The sequence below is a fragment of the Lolium perenne genome, chromosome 4, assembly GCF_019359855.2.
Source record: "Lolium perenne isolate Kyuss_39 chromosome 4, Kyuss_2.0, whole genome shotgun sequence".
Taxonomy (NCBI): Eukaryota; Viridiplantae; Streptophyta; class Magnoliopsida; order Poales; family Poaceae; genus Lolium; species Lolium perenne.
In genome coordinates this window covers 76,593,912-76,614,182 of record NC_067247.2, presented here as the reverse complement: position 1 = coordinate 76,614,182, position 20,271 = coordinate 76,593,912, and the positions used below count along the sequence as shown (strand labels likewise).

The window sequence follows — 20,271 nt, the reverse complement described above, 5'->3', positions numbered from 1 at the left end:
TCTAGCTACTGCTATGGACCCATAGTCCAGGGGTAGACTACTCACACATCACTCCGGAGGCGACCATGGCGGCGTAGAGTCCTCCGGGAGATGATTCCCCTCTCCGGCAGGGTGCCGGAGGCGATCTCCTGAATCCCCCGAGATGGGATTGACGGCGGCGGCGTCTCTGGAAGGTTTTCCGTATCGTGGCTCTCGGTACTGGGGGTTTCGCGACGAAGGCTTTAAGTAGGCGGAATGGTAGGTCAGGGGGCGACGCGAGGGGCCCAGGAGACAGGTCGGCGCGACCAAGGGTGGGGCCGCGCCGCCTGCCCTCCTGGCCACCTCGTGGCCCCACTTCGTTGACTCTTCGGTCTTCTGGAAGCTTCGTGGCAAAATAGGACCCTGGGCGTTGATTTCGTCCAATTCCGAGAATATTTCCTTACTAGGATTTCTGAAACCAAAAACAACAGACAAAGAATCGGCACTTCGGCATCTTGTTAATAGGTTAGTTCCAGAAAATGCACAAATATGACATAAAGTGTGCATAAAACATGTAGATATCATCAATAATGTGGCATGGAACATAAGAAATTATCGATACGTCGGAGACGTATCAGCATCCCCAAGCTTAGTTCCTGCTCGTCCCGAGCAGGTAAACGATAACAAAGATAATTTCTGGAGTGACATGCCATCATAACCTTGATCATACTATTGTAAGCATATGTAGTGAATGCAGCGATCAAAACAATGTAAATGACATGAGTAAACAAGTGAATCATAAAGCAAAGACTTTTCATGAATAGTACTTCAAGACAAGCATCAATAAGTCTTGCATAAGAGTTAACTCCTAAAGCAATAATTCAAAGTAAAAGCATTGAAGCAACACAAAGGAAGATGAAGTTTTAGCGGTTGCTTTCAACTTATAACATGTATATCTCATGGATATTTGTCAATGCAAAGTAGTATAACAAATGCAATAAGCAAGTATGTAGGAATCAATGCACAGTTCACACAAGTGTTTGCTTCTTAAGGTGGAGAGAGATAGGTGAACTGACTCAACAATAAAAGTAAAAGAATGGCCCTTCGCAGAGGGAAGCAGGGATTAAATCATGTGCTAGAGCTTTTTAAGTTTTGAAATCATAAAGAGAGCATAAAAGTAAAATTTTGAGAGGTGTTTGTTGTTGTCAACGAATGGTAATGGGTACTCCAACTACCTCGCCAACCAGACTTTCAAGAGCGGCTCCCATGAAGGACGTTATCTGTACAAGCAAGGTAGATCATCCCTCTTCTCTTTTGTTTACACATGTACTTTAGTTTTTATTATGAGTGACACTCCCCCCAACCTTTGCTTACACAAGCCATGGCTAACCGAATCCTCGGGTGCCTACCATCAATCTCATACCATGGAGGAGTGTCTATTTGCAAAATTAAGTTGCTTACTGATGAGTCAGAGCAAAACATGTGAAGAGAATTATTAATGAAGTTAATTAATCGGGGCTGGGAACCCCATTGCCAGCTCTTTTTGCAAAATTATTGGATAAGCGGATGTGCCACTAGTCCATTATGAAAGTCTGTCAAGAGTAAATGACAAGGTTGAAAGATAAACACCACATACTTCCTCATGAAAACATTAACACAAATTGAGAAACATTTTGAAGGTTTAAAGGTAGCACATGAAGCAATTTACTTGAAATGGCGGGAAATACCATGTAGTAGGTAGGTATGGTGGACACAAATGGCATAGTGTTTGGCTCAAGGATTTTGGATGCACGAGAAGTATTCCCTCTCAGTACAAGGCTTAGGCTAGCAAGGTTGTTTGAAGAAAACACAAGTATGAACCGGTGCAGCAAAACTTACATAAAAGACATATTGTAAACATTATAAGACTCTACACCATCTTCCTTGTTGTTCAAACTCAATACTAGAAATTATCTAGACTTTAGAGAGACTAAATATGCAAACCAAATTTTAGCATGCTCTATGTATTTCTTCATTAATAGGTGCAAAGTATATGATGCAAGAGCTTAAACATGAGCACAACAATTGCCAAGTATCACATTATCCAAGACATTATAGCAATTACTACATGTATCATTTTCCAATTCCAACCATATAACAATTTAACGAAGAAGAAACTTCGCCATGAATATTATGAGTAAAGCCTAAGGACATACTTGTCCATATGCAACAGTGGAGCGTGTCTCTCTCCCACACAAAGAATGCTAGGATCCATTTTATTCAAACAAAACAAAAACAAAAACAAACCGACGCTCCAAGCAAAGCACATAAGATGTGATGGAATAAAAATATAGTTTCAGGGGAGGAACCTGATAATGTTGTCGATGAAGAAGGGGATGCCTTGGGCATCCCCAAGCTTAGACGCTTGAGTCTTCTTGATATATGCAGGGGTGAACCACCGGGGCATCCCCAAGCTTAGAGCTTTCACTCTCCTTGATCATGTTGTATCATCTCCCTCTCTTGATCCTTGAAAACTTCCTCCACACCAAACTCAAAACAACTCATTAGAGGGTTAGTGCACAATCAAAATATACATGTTCAGAGGTGACATAATCATTCTTAACACTTCTGGACATTGCACAAAGCTACTGAAAGTCAATGGAATCGAAATATCCATCAAGCATAGCAAAATAGGCAATGCGAAATAAAAGGCAGAATCTGTCAAAACAGAACAGTTCGTATTGACGAATTTTATTGGGGCACCAGACTTGCTCAAATGAAAATGCTCAAATTGAATGAAAGTTGCGTACATATCTGAGGATCACTCACGTAAATTGGCATAATTTTCTGAGTTACCTACAGAGAATTTTGCCCAGATTCGTGACAGCAAAGAAATCTGTTTCTGCGCAGTAATCCAAATCTAGTATGAACCTTACTATCAACGACTTTACTTGGCACAACAAAACACAAAACTAAGATAAGGAGAGGTTGCTACAGTAGTAAACAACTTCCAAGACACAAAATAAAATAGAGGTACTGTAGTAAAAACATGGGTTGTCTCCCATAAGCGCTTTTCTTTAACGCCTTTCAGCTAGGCGCAGAAAGTGTGTATCAAGTATTATCAAGAGACGAAGTGTCAACATCATAATTTGTTCTAATAATAGAATCAAAAGGTAACTTCATTATCTTTCTAGGGAAATGTTCCATACCTTTCTTGAGAGGAAATTGATATTTAATATTACCTTCCTTCATATCAATGATAGCACCAACAGTTCGAAGAAAAGGTCTTCCCAATATAGTGGGACAAGATGCATTGCATTCAATATCCAAGACAACAAAATCAATGGGGACAAGGTTATTGTTAACAGTAATGTGAACATTATCAACTTTCCCCAAAGGTTTCTTTGTAGAATGATCAGCAAGATTAATATCCAAATAACAATTTTTCAGCGGTGGCAAGTCAAGCATATTATAGATTTTCTTAGGCATAACAGAAATACTTGCACCAAGATCACATAAAGCATTACAATCAAAGTCATTGACCTTCATCTTAATGATGGGCTCCCAACCATCCTCTAACTTTCTAGGAATAGAAGCTTCGCGCTCTAATTTCTCTTCTCTAGCTTTTATGAGAGCATTTGTAATATGTTTTGTGAAAGCCAAATTTATAGCACTAGCATTAGGACTCTTAGCAAGTTTTTGCAAGAACTTTATAACTTCAGAGATGTGGCAATCATCAAAATTCAAACCATTATAATCTAAAGCAATGGGATCATCATCCCCAATGTTGGAAAAAATTTCAGCGAGTTTATCACAGTGATTTAATGATTTAGCAGTTTAGCGGTTCTCGCGCTTTGCATTAGAAGTGGAAACATTGCTAACACCAATTCTTTTGTTATTATTAGTAGGAGGTGCAGCAACTTGTGTAGCATTAGCATTACTAGTGGTGGTTATAGTCCAAACTTTAGCTATATTATCTTCTTTTTCATTTTCTTCTCTTTCCCACCTAGCACGCAATTTAGCCATCAATCTTATATTCTCATTAATTCTAACTTGGATGGAATTTGCTGTAGTAACAATTTTATTATGATGATTTTCATTAGGCATAACTTTCGATTTCAAAAGATCAACATCAGCAGCAAGACTATCGACTTTAGAAGCAAGTATATCAATTTTCCCAAGCTTTTCTTCAACAGATTTGTTAAAAGCAGTTTGTGTACTAATAAATTCTTTAAGCATGGCTTCAAGTCCAGGGGGTGTGTTCCTATTATTGTTGTAAGAATTCCCATAAGAATTACCATAGCCGTTGCCATTATTATAAGGATATGGCCTATAGTTGTTACTAGAATTGTTCCGGTAAGCATTGTTGTTGAAATTATTATTTTTAATGAAGTTTACATCAACATGTTCTTCTTGAGCTACCAATGAAGCTAACGGAACATTATTAGGATCAACATTAGTCCTATCATTCACAAGCATAGACATAATAGCATCAATCTTATCACTCAATGAAGAGGTTTCTTCGACAGAATTTACCTTCTTACCTTGTGGAGCTCTTTCCGTGTGCCATTCAAAGTAATTAATCATCATATTATCAAGAAGCTTTGTTGCTTCACCAAGAGTGATGGACATAAAGGTACCTCCAGCAGCTGAATCCAATAGTTTCCGCGAAGAAAAATTCAGTCCTGCATAAAAGGTTTGGATGATCATCCAAGTAGTCAGTCCATGGGTTGGGCAATTTTTAACCAAAGATTTCATTCTTTCCCATGCTTGTGCAACATGTTCAGTATCTAATTGTTTAAAATTCATTATGCTACTCCTCAAAGATATAATTTTAGCAGGGGGATAATATCTACCAATAAAAGCATCCTTGCATTTAGTCCATGAATCAATACTATTCTTAGGCAGAGATAGCAACCAATCTTTAGCTCTTCCTCTTAATGAGAAAGGGAACAATTTTAATTTTATTATGTCACCATCTACATCTTTATATTTTTGCATTTCACACAATTCAACAAAATTATTGAGATGGGCAGCAGCATCATCAACTAACACTGAAAATTGCTCTCGCATAACAAGATTCAGTAAAGCAGGTTTAATTTCAAAGAATTCTGCTGTAGTAGCAGGTGGAGCAATAGGTGTGCATAAGAAATCATTATTATTTGTGGTTGTGAAGTCACACAACTTAGTGTTTTCAGGAGTACCCATTTTAGCAGTAGTAAATAAAGCAAACTAGATAAAGTAAATGCAAGTAACTAATTTTTTTGTGTTTTTGATATAGCAAACAAGATAGCAAATAAAGTAAAACTAGCAACTAATTTTTTTGTATTTCGATTTAGTGCAGCAAACAAAGTAGTAAATGAAACTAAGCAAGACAAAAAACAAAGTAAAGAGATTGCGATGTGGAGACTCCCCTTGCAGCGTGTCTTGATCTCCCCGGCAACGGCGCCAGAAAAATCTGCTTGATACGCGTACAACACGCGTCCGTTGGGAACCCCAAGAGGAAGGTGTGATGCGTACAGCGGCAAGTTTTCCCTCAGTATGAAACCAAGGTTTATCGAACCAGTAGGAGCCAAGAAGCACGTTGAAGGTTGATGGCGGCGAGATGTAGTGCGGCGCAACACCAGGGATTCCGGCGCCAACGTGGAACCTGCACAACACAAACCAAGTACTTTGCCCCAACGAAACAGCGAGGTTGTCAATCTCACCGGCTTGCTGTAACAAAGGATTAGATGTATAGTGTGGATGATGATTGTTTGCGAAAGCAAGAGAACAAGTATTGCAGTAGATTGTATTTCAGTAAAGAGAATTGGACCGGGGTCCACAGTTCACTAGAGGTGTCTCTCCCATAAGATAAACAACATGTTGGGTGAACAAATTACAGTTGGGCAATTGACAAATAAAGAGGGCATGACCATGCACATACATATTATGATGAGTATAGTGAGATTTAATTGGGCATTACGACAAAGTACATAGACCGCTATCCAGCATGCATCTATGCCTAAAAAGTCCACCTTCAGGTTATCATCCGAACCCCTTCCAGTATTAAGTTGCTAACAACAGACAATTGCATTAAGTATTGCGCGTAATGTAATCAATAACTACAGCCTCGGACATAGCATCAATGTTTTACCCCTAGTGGCAACAGCACATCCATAACCTTAGAGATTCCTGTCACTTCCCCAGATTCACGGAGACATGAACCCACTATCGAGCATAAATACCCCCTCTTGGAGTTACTAGCAAAAACTTGGCCAGAGCCTCTACTAATAACGGAGAGCATGCAAGATCATAAACAACACATAGATATAAATTGATAATCAACATAACATAGTATTCTCTATTCATCGGATCCCAACAAACACAACATATAGAATTACAGATAGATGATCTTGATCATGTTCGGCAGCTCACAAGACCCAACAATTAAGCACAATGAGGAGAAGACAACCATCTAGCTACTGCTATGGACCCATAGTCCAGGGGTAGACTACTCACACATCACTCCGGAGGCGACCATGGCGGCGTAGAGTCCTCCGGGAGATGATTCCCCTCTCCGGCAGGGTGCCGGAGGCGATCTCCTGAATCCCCCGAGATGGGATTGGCGGCGGCGACGTCTCTGGAAGGTTTTCCGTATCGTGGCTCTCGGTACTGGGGGTTTCGCGACGAAGGCTTTAAGTAGGCGAAAGGGTAGGTCAGGGGGCGTCGCGAGGGGCCCAGGAGACAGGTCGGTGCGGCCAAGGGTGGGGCCGCGCCGCCTGCCCTCCTGGCCACCTCGTGGCCCCACTTCGTTGACTCTTCGGTCTTCTGGAAGCTTCGTGGCAAAATAGGACCCTGGGCGTTGATTTCGTCCAATTCCGAGAATATTTCCTTACTAGGATTTCTGAAACCAAAAACAGCAGAAAACAGCAACTGGCACTTCGGCATCTTGTTAATAGGTTAGTTCCAGAAAATGCACAAATATGACATAAAGTGTGCATAAAACATGTAGATATCATCAATAATGTGGCATGGAACATAAGAAATTATCGATAATGTGGCATACGTATCAATACCAAGAGGCAATAATAAAATGGTTATTATAATATATCTTTGTATTTATGATAATGTTTGCATACCATGCTATAATTGTATTAACCGAAACATTGATACATGTGTGTTATGTAAACAACAAGGAGTCCCTAGTAAGCCTCTTGAATAACTAGCTTCTTGATTAATAGATGATCATGGTTTCGTGATCATGAACATTTGATGTTATTAATAACAAGATTATGTCATTGATGAATGATGTAATGGACACACCCAATTAAGCGTAGCATAAGATCACGTCATTAAGTTCATTTGATGTAAGTTTTTGATACATAGTTACCTAGTCCTTCGACCATGAGCTCATGTTAATCACTTATGCAGGAAGGGTACTTTGATTACATCAAAAGCCACTGCGTAAATGGATGGTTATAAAGGTGGGATTAAGTATTCGGAAAGTATGAGTTGAGGCATATGGATCAAGAGTGGGATATTGTCCATCCCGATGACGGATAGATATACTCTGGGCCCTCTCGGTGGAATGTCGTCTAATTACCTTGCAAGCATATGAATGGTTCATAAGAGATGACATACCACGGTACGAGTAAAGAGTACTTGTCGGAGACGAGGTTGAAGGAGGTATAGAGATACCGATGATCAAACCTCGGACAAGTAAAATATCGTGAGACAAAGGGAATCAGTATCGTATGTAAATGGTTCAATCGATCACTAAGTTATCGTTGAATATGTGGGAGCCATCATGGATCTCCAGATCCCGCTATTGGTTATTGGTCGGAGAGAAGTCTCAACCATGTCTGCATAGTTCACGAACCGTAGGGTGACACACTTAAGGTTTGATGTCGTTTTAAGTAGATATGGAATATGGAACGGAGTTTGAAGTTTTGTTCGGAGTCTCGGATGGGATCCAGGACATCACGAGGAGGTTCGGAATGGTCCAGAGAATAAGATTCATATACAGGAAGTCAATTTCCAAGTTCGAAAATGATCCGGTGAATTTATGGAAGGTGGTTTCTACAATTATCCGAAATAAATCACTATGGAAGGAGGAGTCCCGGAGGGACTCCATCAACCCTAACCAGCCAACCAAGTGGGAGGGTGGAGTCCATGGTGGACTCCACCTCCTTGGCCGGCCAAAGAAAGGGGGGAAGGGGAGAGTCCCTGTCCCTCTAGGTTTCGTCCATATGTCAGTTTTTGAATTGGGGTCTTATTCGAAGACTTTGGGCAAACCCTATGGATTCCACCTATATAATGAGGGACAAGGGGAGGGGGCCGGCCACTTCTTTCCACCAAGTTGGCCGCACCCCTCAAGGCTGCCCAAGCCGGCGCCCCCTCTCCCCAAACCCTAGCCACCCTCCTCCTCCACCTCTCCCGCATACGCTTTGGCGAAGCCCTGCCGGAGATCTCCGCCACCACCGCCACCACGCCGTCGTGCTGCCGGGATTCCGAGGAGGATCTACTACTTCCGCTGCCTGCTTGAACGGGGAGAAGGACGTCGTCTTCATCAACACCGAACGTGTGACCGAGTACGGTGGTGCTGCCCGTTTGTGGCACCGTCAAGATCTTCTACGCGCTTTTGAAAGCGGCAAGTGATCATCTTCTGCAACAACGAGATCTAATCTCGTAGGCTTTGGAAATCTTCAAGGGTTAGTCTCGTGATCCCCTCGTTGATACCATCTTCTAGATTGCATCTTGGCTTGGTTTTCGTTCTTGCGGTAGGAATTTTTTTGTTTTCTATGCTACGAATCCATTCAGTTCATAGTTCGATTCTCAAGTGTCCTATATCTAAATTTCAAGCACCATTGTAGGGTGTGAATGTGCCAAAAACAGCCCCACTCAAGACGAGCAATGCTACATCTACAAATATATTGTTACGGGATGGAACCTACGGGATTCCGTGGAGATTGGATAGAAAGTGCAACCGTGAATTCACGGAAGGCTAGCAGATTTACACCAACCGAATTCATCCAGCTAATCCGGTAAGAATCCTTACTTACATCGCTCCAGGATTGCGCACAAGACTGTCCGAAGAAGTTGCGATGGAAATTTGTATGTGTGCCTTGGCAACTTCGGAAATTTCTTATTTGTATGTGGGCCCTTGCAACTTGGGGAATTTCTTAGTGGTGGCTGCCTTCCATGCCTCGTTTCATTCATAGGGAAGCCAAAAAAATAACTCTATTTTATTCTGTTTCACTTGGTAGCACTTTCCTATCATTTAACATTCACCACTTTGTTAACACAAGAGATGTCATTTAGAGCCTGTTTGGTTCCCAGCCACACTTTGCCACACCAAACTTTGGAAATTTGGCATGTGTTTGATTCTTGCCACATTTTAGACCTGCCACACTTCACTATCAACATGGCCCACTTGTGATAGAGTGAATATTTTTTTGCCAACTTTTGCCACACTTTGTGGTTTCCAAAATCTTAGCCACACTTTTGTGGCTGCCACACTTGCCAAAATTAGGCTTGGTACAGTGTGGCTGGGAACCAAACATGCCTATAGTCTATGTCCTTGTATGTATGGAAAGTCAAGAAATTCTCACCGAAATACCAAGAAATTGTGCATGTAGAAGACGTTTGGCTCGCTCCTTTTCTTTTTCGAATTTTCTATCACCGCAGTCTCGCCTGTGTCGCAGGCGCGATCATAATTCACGCGTTATATTTTGGAAAGCTATTGCACTAGACACAAAATGTAAATATACATGAAACTGAAATCGGAGAATACATCATACCATTCTGGACACACGGCCGGTCCGCCGGTGGTGAAATCCATCGTTTACATATAGCGACCAAGGTTTAAAATAGCGTGCTAAATGAAATAGCGCCGGTCTCCTTTAAAGGCTACGGACGCTATATCGTGCTAATTTTCATGCTATATTTCAAATACGTTTTGAAAAAAATATCAAATGTAGTCTAAAAATAAAGGATTTCTCTAAAAAGTTTGGATATTTAGTCCAGAAAATGACTGAATCGCGTACATACATATCCACATACAACAAATAGATCTCGAATTTTTCAGAAGGCTAACATCAGTATTCCATAAGGCAACAACATAGTATACATTATTTATTAAGAATCATCAGCATTAGCGATATTAAGTTATAATCTAGAAGAGGAACCAACATATTGCACTTCATCATCACGAAAAAGTGAACGCAACTTTGCTTGAAAAAATAGCGCGCTAACGCTATGAAGTTTTAGCACGATATATCATGCTATTTCACAAATATCGTCATAGCGAGTTAAATTACTAAAATTTAGCGTAGACCCTCCAAATATGCTATTGCGTGGTATTAACGGAGAAATAGCGCGTTATTTTAAACCTTGATAGCGACACATCATGCACGACAGTGAGAGCAGTCTGAGCAGAGGCATCCACCGGTAGGCCGCCTGCATCATCATCAGAAGTTTGACTTGCAATACATGCGCACGTCATATGGGAACCGACCAAACACGTCGAGTCGACCCGATCGTTGGCCATCAGGTTGGAGCAGCCCCCAGCCAGCCACTTTGCCGGATAAGGCGGTTAAGTGGGCCACGTGAGGCGAGCCAACAGCGATCTGGATCAAGTTTGTGTTCCTCTTGCACTAGTCCCGTGCGCGCGTGGATCGCCCAGGCTCCATAAAACAATTCCATTGTAGGGCAAGGTGTCGCTGCATGCCCGCTAGTGCCGGCGACATTTGGCGGCGGTGGGTTTGACGAGGCGGGAGTGGTTAGCTGGGGTTAGCTGAGCCGTGAATCTAAAATTAAGTGCGGTCATCCTGGTAGTAGTACACGGAAGCAAACGAAGACCCATCATCGTGATGTCCCGTAGGTGTCAGGCTGGCGCGAGCCGTGATGGCGAGCGCTGATGCGCATCATTGCGCGCTCTCATTTGATGCAAGTTCCTTTCCTTCTTTTTCTGGACGACACGTGACGGATTCATGTTCCCGGTGCAGGAAGTCTGGAGGGAGGGAAACCCTTGAGCGAAGCACACGACTGGGTACGAGTAACTAGTTACGGACACGTGCTCGTCAAATTTATTCGAATTCAAACTCGCGTAAATCGCGTGGACGACACCACCAGACAGAAGCCGTCAAACGGGAGTTTAACTTAATTTTCAAATGAAACAGAGAGTTTAAGGCCAGCACAACGGTACAGTACAAAAGCAGAACGGGAAATCCGTATCGCGGAACGGCTCCGGCCCCACAGAGCGCGGCTAGCCCAACTGCCCTCCGGGTGGCAGGCGGCCGTAAATAAACGCAACTCCTTTCCGTTCCGGCATAAAAAGTCCGTGCGGTGCGGCGCAGCGATCCTGGTCGTGGGGGAAGGCGAGCGAGACACGAAAAGGGAGACGAGACGAGACGAGACGAGACGAGCGATCTTCATCGAGATAAAATTCGGTTAAATTCTCTCTCTCGCTCAATCTGTCTGGACCCCCTTCCCAACAGTGGCAGAACACCAAACAAGTGAGTAGCCTTCACGACTAAATCCACCACCACTCCCCTTCCTTCCCCACCCGCGTCGTCTCCCTCCTCCCCCTCTCCGGCTGCCTCCACCAAACCCTAATCATTCGGGAAGGGCCGGGGGGTCGCCTGCCTGCCTACCTCGATCCGCGCGTCCCGCGGCCGCCCAGCCGCGACTGCTCGCTGGTGGTTGCGCGGGTCCCCGCGGTTCCCTGCGGCGGCAGAGGTCGGGGCCGGCGTCCCGGCGGAGGCGTCGAGCGGCGTCACCGAGGACCAGCGGGAGGCGTTGATTTGGTACGGAGGAGGATGATGCGGCGGCTGGCGGAGCCGGGGGCGGCTCCCGCGCGGCGGTGAATGGGAGCGGCGGGACGCTGCGGGGCCGAGCTATACGCCACATGGATGCAAGGGCCTCCACCGCCGGCGGCGGGTGCGGCGGGAGGGTGCTCTGCCTCGTCGGACTCAAGGTCAGCTCCCCGCCTCCTCGATCCGGTGTGGGGGACTCTGTATTCCCCGGGTTCACTCGATTCAGGGCGAAATGGTAGGGGAATTCAGGGCCCGAGGATTAGTCTTGCTTCCCTTGGGGAATTGACTCGCATTTCATCTCGATTCGAGGGATTTTGGGTTACTCCGGCGCGTGTAGGGTTTAACTGTTCCGCGCCCAAGAAACTTTCTTGGGAAGGGAAGGGAATGATTCTCTTCTCACGTACCTATTCTTGGCCAATTGAAACCAGAAGTGGAGAAGTTAGATCAAAACCTACTATTTTTGGGTTGAATTACTTCCCGTTCACATGTTCAGTTTATACTAGGAAAGTCATAATTCCTGTCCCATTCCAATGAACCGCACTCCTATTCATACCAGTAACTGATTTCTTTCGATTCTTGCTCTGCTACAGATCGTGTTGATTCTAGTCTGGTCCAGCGGAACAAGCGCGCACTCTGACAAAGCGCTATCCCTGGAACCCGCGGACTCCGGAGGGGAGAAGGATGCCTACCTCAGCCACTCCTGCATCCACGACGAGATACTGCATCAGCGGCGCCGGGCCGGGCGCAAGGAGTACTCTGTCATGCCGCAGGTCTACCACGTGGCCCAGGACAGGGCCGAGCGGCTCAGAGGAAGGCAGCTGTTGGGGGTGTCGTCCTGGCGTGCTCCAAGGAGTAACGTCAAGAAGCCGATACGGATATACCTCAACTACGACGCCGTTGGGCACTCGCCTGACCGGGATTGCAAAAGTGTCGGCGATATCGTCAAGGTGGGTTTTCTCACGGTTAGGCTTTGCTGATGAAAACGACTGCTTTACTCTCGTGGTAGTAGTGCTGAGTTGTTTGTTTGCTTTTGTTAGCTTGGCGAACCGCCAGTACCATCGGCGCCGGGAACGCCGCTCTGTGCTCCTCATGGCGACCCACCGTTGGTGGGAGATTGCTGGTACAATTGCACCTTCGAGGATATAGCTGGGGATGACAAGAAGCAACGGCTTCGAAAGGTGCAGTTCTCTGCTTTTAGTGGTTCTGCCTCTCACTGGTTCTCAAAATTGTCATACATTAATAAAAATATATATAAAGACGATTTGCTAACAAGCTCTACCACAATGGAAAGATATAATGATGCTACTAGCATGCTATTGTCATGTTGTTCTGTATGCTGATTGCTAAATTTGATCACTGGCAGGCACTCGGACAAACAGTAGAGTGGTTCAGAAAAGCTTTAGCTGTTGAACCTGTCAAGGGGAACCTGCGGCTCAGTGGTTACTCTGCTTGTGGTCAGGATGGAGGTGTACAGCTTCCGCATGCATATATCGAAGGTAATTTGCAGTTGCAAAGACACACTTTTGTTCTATAGTATTTCTTTTCCATTGTCACACTCATACAAACTTACCTGAACTGCAGATGGTGTTGCCAATGCTGATTTAGTACTCCTAGTAACGACTAGGCCAACAACAGGCAACACCCTTGCATGGGCTGTAGCATGTGAACGGGACCAATGGGGTCGTGCAATTGCAGGTTTGTTAACCCCCTCACATTCGCATGAAAGTATTCACATGTGACAGAGTATAATGCTATTAATGCTTTTGTATTTAGGACATGTTAATGTGGCCCCTCGTCATTTGACCGCTGAAGCGGAAACATTACTTTCGGCTACTTTGATACATGAGGTCATGCATGTTCTTGGCTTTGATCCCCATGCCTTCACACATTTTCGTGATGAAAGGAAAAGGCGGCGTGGTCAGGTAATCAACAATATATTTCCCCTTATTGGTGTAATGTTTTCTTCTGCTACTGTGGACTGCAATGCTAGCAACCTGATCTGTCAAAAGGAAAACTCTAGCTTTGAATGTTTTTGACCAAAGCACTTAACAGTTGATTATTGAGCAGACTTACATGGTAGTTACAACATCAGCCTAATATGATAACTTATAGGTTCGATCTTAGAAGACTAAATATTTCCAATCTTTGCAAATGGTTACAAGTTGTATGTAATTGCACATCTTAAGAACTGAGTCTATATAGTGTTGGGCATATATGCTGTAAACAATGACCTGGCTTATGAGTTATGATATTATTATTAGTTGCAATCAGATATTCCTGTGAGTTTCTGCGGCATATAAAGGAACCAGGCAAACCTTGGTACATGTGTGTAAGGTTTAGTCCCCTGATGCAATGTAATACTTGTTGATACTTTAGAATCTATGACGGCACACCTTTGATATTTGTGCTAAAGCCTTGTCTACGTGTGATAGGGATTATTAGGCTGGTGTGACAACTGATGCGTGCACGCCTAGCTAACGAGTGTACAAAGTGGGTCGGTATTCATGTCATATGAAGTAGAATGATAGAAAAGAGTGTCCTAAATGACGTGACGAAAGAGGCAGTGATCCTCTTGCCCAACCACTTGTTGGAAACAAACCCACACAACAACTTCGTAAATGAGGTGAATGAATTGGACAACAGGTTGTGGTCTAATAACCAGACACTCTATGCCCTCTTGTGTAGGCCAGCTGGACATTCTGGAGCACACATTATAAGTGAAAGTTTTAAACACTTCAGTGACAGTACCCAACAACTATACACACTGAAGGTGCACCCGATTGGACTTTGAGAAATCATCCTCAGCGGCTAACCTTTCTCTTTCTTCCTCTCCTTTTTCTCCTGGTTTTTTTTTTTCATGTTGACTCCAGAGGAGTGTGTTTTTTTTCTAAAGAAGAACACCAGATTCAACTGTCCTCCTTTTCACTAAAAAAACCTTTTAGTGATTCGGTTTATAGGCTATAGACAGCTCTATTTGCTTAATATAATGCAAAAATCTAGTGGATTTTGGCCCACAAACGGCCTGATTCCCGCATTTGGTGCTCATGCTGAACTTGTGCTGGAGCACACTGGGATCATCCTCTTTTGGTAATTGAGCCGCGCAGCAGCGGATTCTGAGTCCATTTTAGTTTGGCACAAATACAGCTGGGTCACAATTGTTTGATGCTCATCTTTCAGTGATCTCATGAAAATTAATTTGAGGGTGTAGCTCCTCTTTCCTGTCACATGAAGGATTAAGTTGAGGCATTATATTGAAAATTCCTGTATCTTTTCCTAAAGAAGAAACATGGTCATATCATTAACTGCCGTAATTTTGAAGACCAGTATTCTTTTATCGTCACCAGGCCTTTTAGGTTCACCTAAATATGAGCACATACCATGGAAACAAGCCTCAAACGTGGGTGGTCTCAACACCACCTTGGCAATGGAACTAGGCTTGGTCCTCTTTGAAAGGCCAGTATAATATTGTTCATTTGTTTGGGGGGGGGGGCGATCAATGCAAAGGAGCATACTTGGCATACCTCGACATTTTCAGGGCCAAGAGCTTTGTGAAGAATACATGCAGCCATAGCTTATTCCATATTTGCACTGCCACTCAGATAACTAGTCAGTTCCCCAGTCAAAAGCATATTCTCTGTTCATTGCAATCATTAATAGCATAGTCTAAAAAACTATGAGCAAGTACTTCCATCATATCTTTTTTAAACGATTATGCTTCTCTTCTTCATGCTTTGCACAGTGATCTTAATCTCTACCTATTTCTCTTTCCAGGTCACTGTTCAGGCTTTGGATGAAAAGCTCGGAAGAATGGTTACACGTGTTGTCCTTCCTCGAGTTGTCATGCACTCTAGGCATCATTATGGAGTAAGTTGTAACTGAAGATCTGGGAGCTTTGGCAGACCGGATTATTCATTTGATTGCCACTGTTTAGCACTTGTCTATTTTTATGCTACTTGTTTGAAAAAGCTGCTTCATGTTAATTGATAAATTACTTTATTTGTGTTAGGCATTTTCCAAGAACTTTAGTGGGTTAGAATTGGAAGATGGCGGAGGCAGGGGTACCTCAGGTACATCCATAACAATTTGATGTTTGCATTTGCTGCCATCGTTAGCAATTACATGGTTTTGACTTTTTGAGGATCCCGCCGATTGTGTATTATTTCTTCCCTCAACTAACATTTGCCACTCTTAACAGGTTCCCATTGGGAGAAAAGACTCTTAATGAATGAGATCATGACTGGGTCAGTGGATACAAGATCAGTGGTTTCAAAGATGACTTTGGCATTATTGGAGGACAGTGGATGGTATCAAGCTAATTATAGCATGGCTGAACATTTAGATTGGGGTCGAAATCAAGGAACAGAGTTTGCGATCTCCCCCTGCAATTCCTGGAAAGGCGCATACCGCTGCAACACAACTCAATTATCAGGCTGCACATACAATAGGGAGGCAGAAGGTTACTGCCCTATAGTAAGCTATAGCGGGGACTTGCCCAAATGGGCTCAGTATTTCCCTCAAGCAAATAAAGGTGGGATACATCACCCCTTTTCGGACATTATACAGATCGTTGAAATGATTTGCGAGAACCTTTAAGGAATTATGTTTATCTTAATGTTTTTTCCGTACCAAATGCACATAGAATCAGTATGGAACTATCGTTGAGGTTCACCTTATACTTTACCAAAATATCTTTTTTCGTTCAGTCTCAATGTTTGTTGGCATTGTTGTGGCTTGTCGAAAGTGCTTTTGGATGTCTCAATTGGTTGAAAGCACCTTTCTTTGTCTGCTGTAACAGAAAGATATTATTAGAGTCAGCCCATTTGTAACATTCACCTAGCTAATTAAATTATAGCATAGCACGACAACTGCAAAGTGATCCTCCAACCTTCTTCATCCTCTCTTCTCTTAAGTACTTTTCTGTAAGCCAGCATCTTGTATTGCAAAGTTTCTCATATCTGATACCTAATTTTTATTTATATCTGTAGGTGGCCAGTCTTCATTAGCTGATTACTGCACTTATTTTGTTGCTTATTCTGATGGCTCGTGCACGGATGTAAATAGTGCACGAGCGCCTGATAGAATGTTAGGCGAAGTACGGGGAGGTAACTCAAGGTGAGAGCACATACAATAATTTGGATATATGCTTGTTTTGAAACTTGCAAGTTTAATTTTTGGAAATTCATGAATGAACAGGTGTATGGCCTCAACACTAGTGCGAACTGGGTTCGTCCGTGGATCTATGACCCAGGGAAATGGCTGTTATCAGCATCGCTGCACAAATAACTCCTTGGAGGTGAGTACCATTTCGTTAATTTTATCTCTTTGCACTAAGTATGCTTTGCGTGGCCCCTTCCAAGTATTTTTGAATGACATTCTTATGCTGTTTCCATTGTTGGCTGCATCGTGGTTTTTCAAGTAATGAGCTATGAATTATGTTTCTAATATCGGTTTTGAAATGCTGTTGAACTTTGGTAGGTTGCTGTTGATGGCGTCTGGAAGTCATGCCCAGAATCTGGTGGCCCAGTGCAGTTCCCAGGGTTCAATGGTGGGTTTTGTTATTTAAGGTGTATTAGATTGAGTTCTGCCTCTTCTTTAGTTCTTATTCTTAAACAAGTTAATTTTGTGCTGAAGGGGATTTGATTTGCCCGGCATATCATGAATTGTGCGACGCTGTACCGGTCCAAGTAAGTGGCCAGTGTCCCAAGTCGTGTAGTTTTAATGGTGACTGCGTTGCTGGAACCTGCCACTGCTTCCCTGGGTTTCATGATCATGACTGCAGCAGAAGTGAGTATAAGCTACACACTACTATCCTTTAGTTTTATCAACTATACGCTAATACTGCCTTCCATGATCATTTTGTTTCCAAATCATCTAATTTTCAGCACTAAATTCTCTAGTCTTGTATCCTAAAAATGATAATGAATAATATGGATGCTGAAGTGAAGCATTTTTTGTAACCAACAGTTTTGTTGCCAACTTGCCAAACATCCCATGCAGCTTTTATATTGTTCTGCTTCATGTGAATTGCAATCAGGATGAAGCTACTAGCCAACATGTAGTACATATCTGCAATATTATCAATAGTACGAAGAATGTGCACTTACTGTCCCATTAAAATCGTCATGATCACCTTCCTGATACATCGAAGTGCTCATTGGGTTCACTAACCTGTGATGGTTTGGGTCAACAGGATCTTGCCCAGACAAGTGCAGCAGTCATGGGATATGCAAAGCTAATGGGATCTGTGAATGCGAAAGTGGCTGGACTGGGATTGACTGCTCAACAGGTGAAGCTTAACAACCACTGAAAGTTTCTTCTATAGCTGCACACATCTGTTACTGTGGATTGCATTCATGAATTTTAGGGGCGTGGTGAGGGCCCGTAATATTTCCTTTGCCAACTTCCGTATATGTTGTACAAATGCAGAATTGAGATGAAAAATATGCTTTGCAACATCTGTATTGTTTGCATGTTGGATGCGATCAACATTCAGAACTCACAGTACTTATTCAAGCAAGCAAGAAGTAACACCTTGTTTCCATTTTATGCAGCGGTTTGTGACGAGCAGTGTAGTTTGCATGGAGGTGTTTGTGATAATGGTAAATGTGAGTTCCGTTGTTCAGACTATGCGGGCTACACTTGTCAAAAGGGTTCGACAATCCTTCCTAGCCTGTCCATGTGTCATGATGTGCTTGTTAGGGATGCTGACGGGCAGCATTGTGCACCAAGTGAACTCAGTATACTACAACAGCTCGAAGCAGTAGTTCTTGTGCCAAATTACAATAGATTGATGCCTAGTGGGCGGACATTCCTTAACTTTTTCAACACTGCCAATTGTGCAGCAGCGGCAAAGCGGCTGGCCTGCTGGGTACGGTTCCCCCTAACCATTCCTCTATTTTCCATGGCATGAACTTCTTTTGATATTATTTCAAAATGTTTTAACCCACTTGCTTGCCTGCAAGATTACTCATAATAGTAAGTTTCTTTTTCGTTACTGCTTTAAAACAAGCCGGATAGATCAATGCGCAAAACTCACCTCAAATGGAACAATAAATGCTATCTGGAGAAGCGTATATACATAAACAGATAGTACTATGTACATTATATCAATTAGTGGTGCTGTTTAAACTAATCGACAGTTTTATCGGCCATGCTTTTGTTCTTTATGTAGGTTTCTAGTTTGACTGTTAAGGTGGAAATTGCGTTCTAGGCAAATTAACCATAAAGTAATGGATAAACTTATTTTTTGTATTAAACTTTCTTTACCAGATCTCAATTCAAAGATGCGACGAAGACGGGGACAACAGGCTTCGGGTATGCTACTCTGCATGCGAGCTGTACAATACGGCATGTGGGGCAGGTCTTGATTGCTCGGACCAGACCCTTTTTAGCAAGAGGGAAGAAGAGGAGAAGGGCGTTCCATGCACAGGATATGGCGAGAAGAAGTCCTTCTGGCTATAACACTTCTTCCCCTTATTAACTCTGGCTGAAAGCTCAGAGGTGTAAAGTATAAGTGGCAATGCCCTATCCATATTCATTTTCCTTTTTTAGCCGATACTTTCCAATTGTAGGATACGGAAAGTAGAGGCCCATTTCGCCTAGGCACCTGAAGATGGGTGCCTGGTGTATAAGCAGCATTTGGGTCGGCTCTTTGTTTAGAAGGCTAGTCTGACTGGAGTGGTGGAAGGGAGTGGGAGGCTGGTGGGGGGTGGATGGTAGATTTTCTTTTTCGTTGTTTCAGAAATAGTGGAGGAAATGTAAAGGCTGATGTGTGTTGTAATCCAGGATTACGATCTTAACAGAGCATTTCAATGAGAGAAGAGCCTTGTGCTGTATCTTGTGATTAGTGTTTATATGTATATACGTAGTACATTCATACAGTCACAACAGGTTACTCTTATGGTAAAAAATCAGATTCAGCACAAATGCATGTTACATTGTTTGCTCATAATACAAAGTTGTCAACAGGCTGCCTTATGGCAGGGTGGTTCGGAATTTGCCTGTAATTTATTTTGCATTTCATGTTATGGAAGCTGATTATTGATACGCAAGTGTTCGGTCTTGTTTGTGTAAGGTTGGAACCTGATAGGAAGGAGCTGAAGTCAAAATGCCCTGGGAGACTAAAGCTACAGCGCCCAGATCCAGTAGATACAACTGAACTACACGAAGTACACGCCAACTGCAAATGACAAATTGTGCCCGTTAGCATTGCTATGTACTACCTCTATCCATAAAGAATGTTAAAATTTTGCCTAAATTCAAATGCATTGAGACACTTTTTAGTGCATAGATACATTTAAATTTAGACCAACATTTCGATATCCTTTTATGGATGGAGGAGTAGTATATATGCATCCTCCTCTTCGAGCCGCAGTCGAAGCGGCTCCCTTTTTATATCTCAATCTCTCCTGGGCTACAATCAAAGTCTTCGATCTGAGAATGAAGACTGAACAAATAAGTAAAATAGACTGAAGAAAAAGTTATAAAATAACAAGTATTCTGTAAACAGAAAATTAAAAGCACTAACGAATGGAAA

At 42.9% G+C, this 20,271-nt stretch overlaps 1 protein-coding gene across 1 annotated transcript; it reads left to right on the top strand.

The window, feature by feature from the left end:
- Positions 1–11,396: 11,396 nt before the first annotated feature.
- LOC127293014 (uncharacterized) lies at positions 11,397–19,570 on the top strand. The gene is made up of 16 exons (XM_051322568.2): positions 11,397–11,896; positions 12,326–12,682; positions 12,773–12,913; positions 13,099–13,231; positions 13,317–13,430; positions 13,509–13,657; positions 15,507–15,599; positions 15,742–15,802; positions 15,931–16,263; positions 16,721–16,847; positions 16,929–17,028; positions 17,211–17,280; positions 17,367–17,519; positions 17,926–18,021; positions 18,287–18,603; positions 19,005–19,570. The coding sequence occupies exons 1-16, from the start codon at positions 11,828–11,830 to the stop codon at positions 19,194–19,196; spliced, it is 2,505 nt and encodes an 834-aa protein (XP_051178528.1). The 5' UTR covers positions 11,397–11,827; the 3' UTR covers positions 19,197–19,570.
- The last annotated feature ends 701 nt before the right edge of the window (positions 19,571–20,271 follow it).

Bases quoted from the DNA above. Each gene is read 5' to 3' on its own strand.
- LOC127293014 (XM_051322568.2), top strand. From the start codon at position 11,828: ATGGATGCAAGGGCCTCCACCGCCGGCGGCGGGTGCGGCGGGAGGGTG. The intron at 13,431-13,508 runs GTTTGTTAACCC...TTTTGTATTTAG, and splicing joins ATGGGGTCGTGCAATTGCAG to GACATGTTAATGTGGCCCCT. The intron at 18,022-18,286 runs GTGAAGCTTAAC...CATTTTATGCAG, and splicing joins TGGGATTGACTGCTCAACAG to CGGTTTGTGACGAGCAGTGT.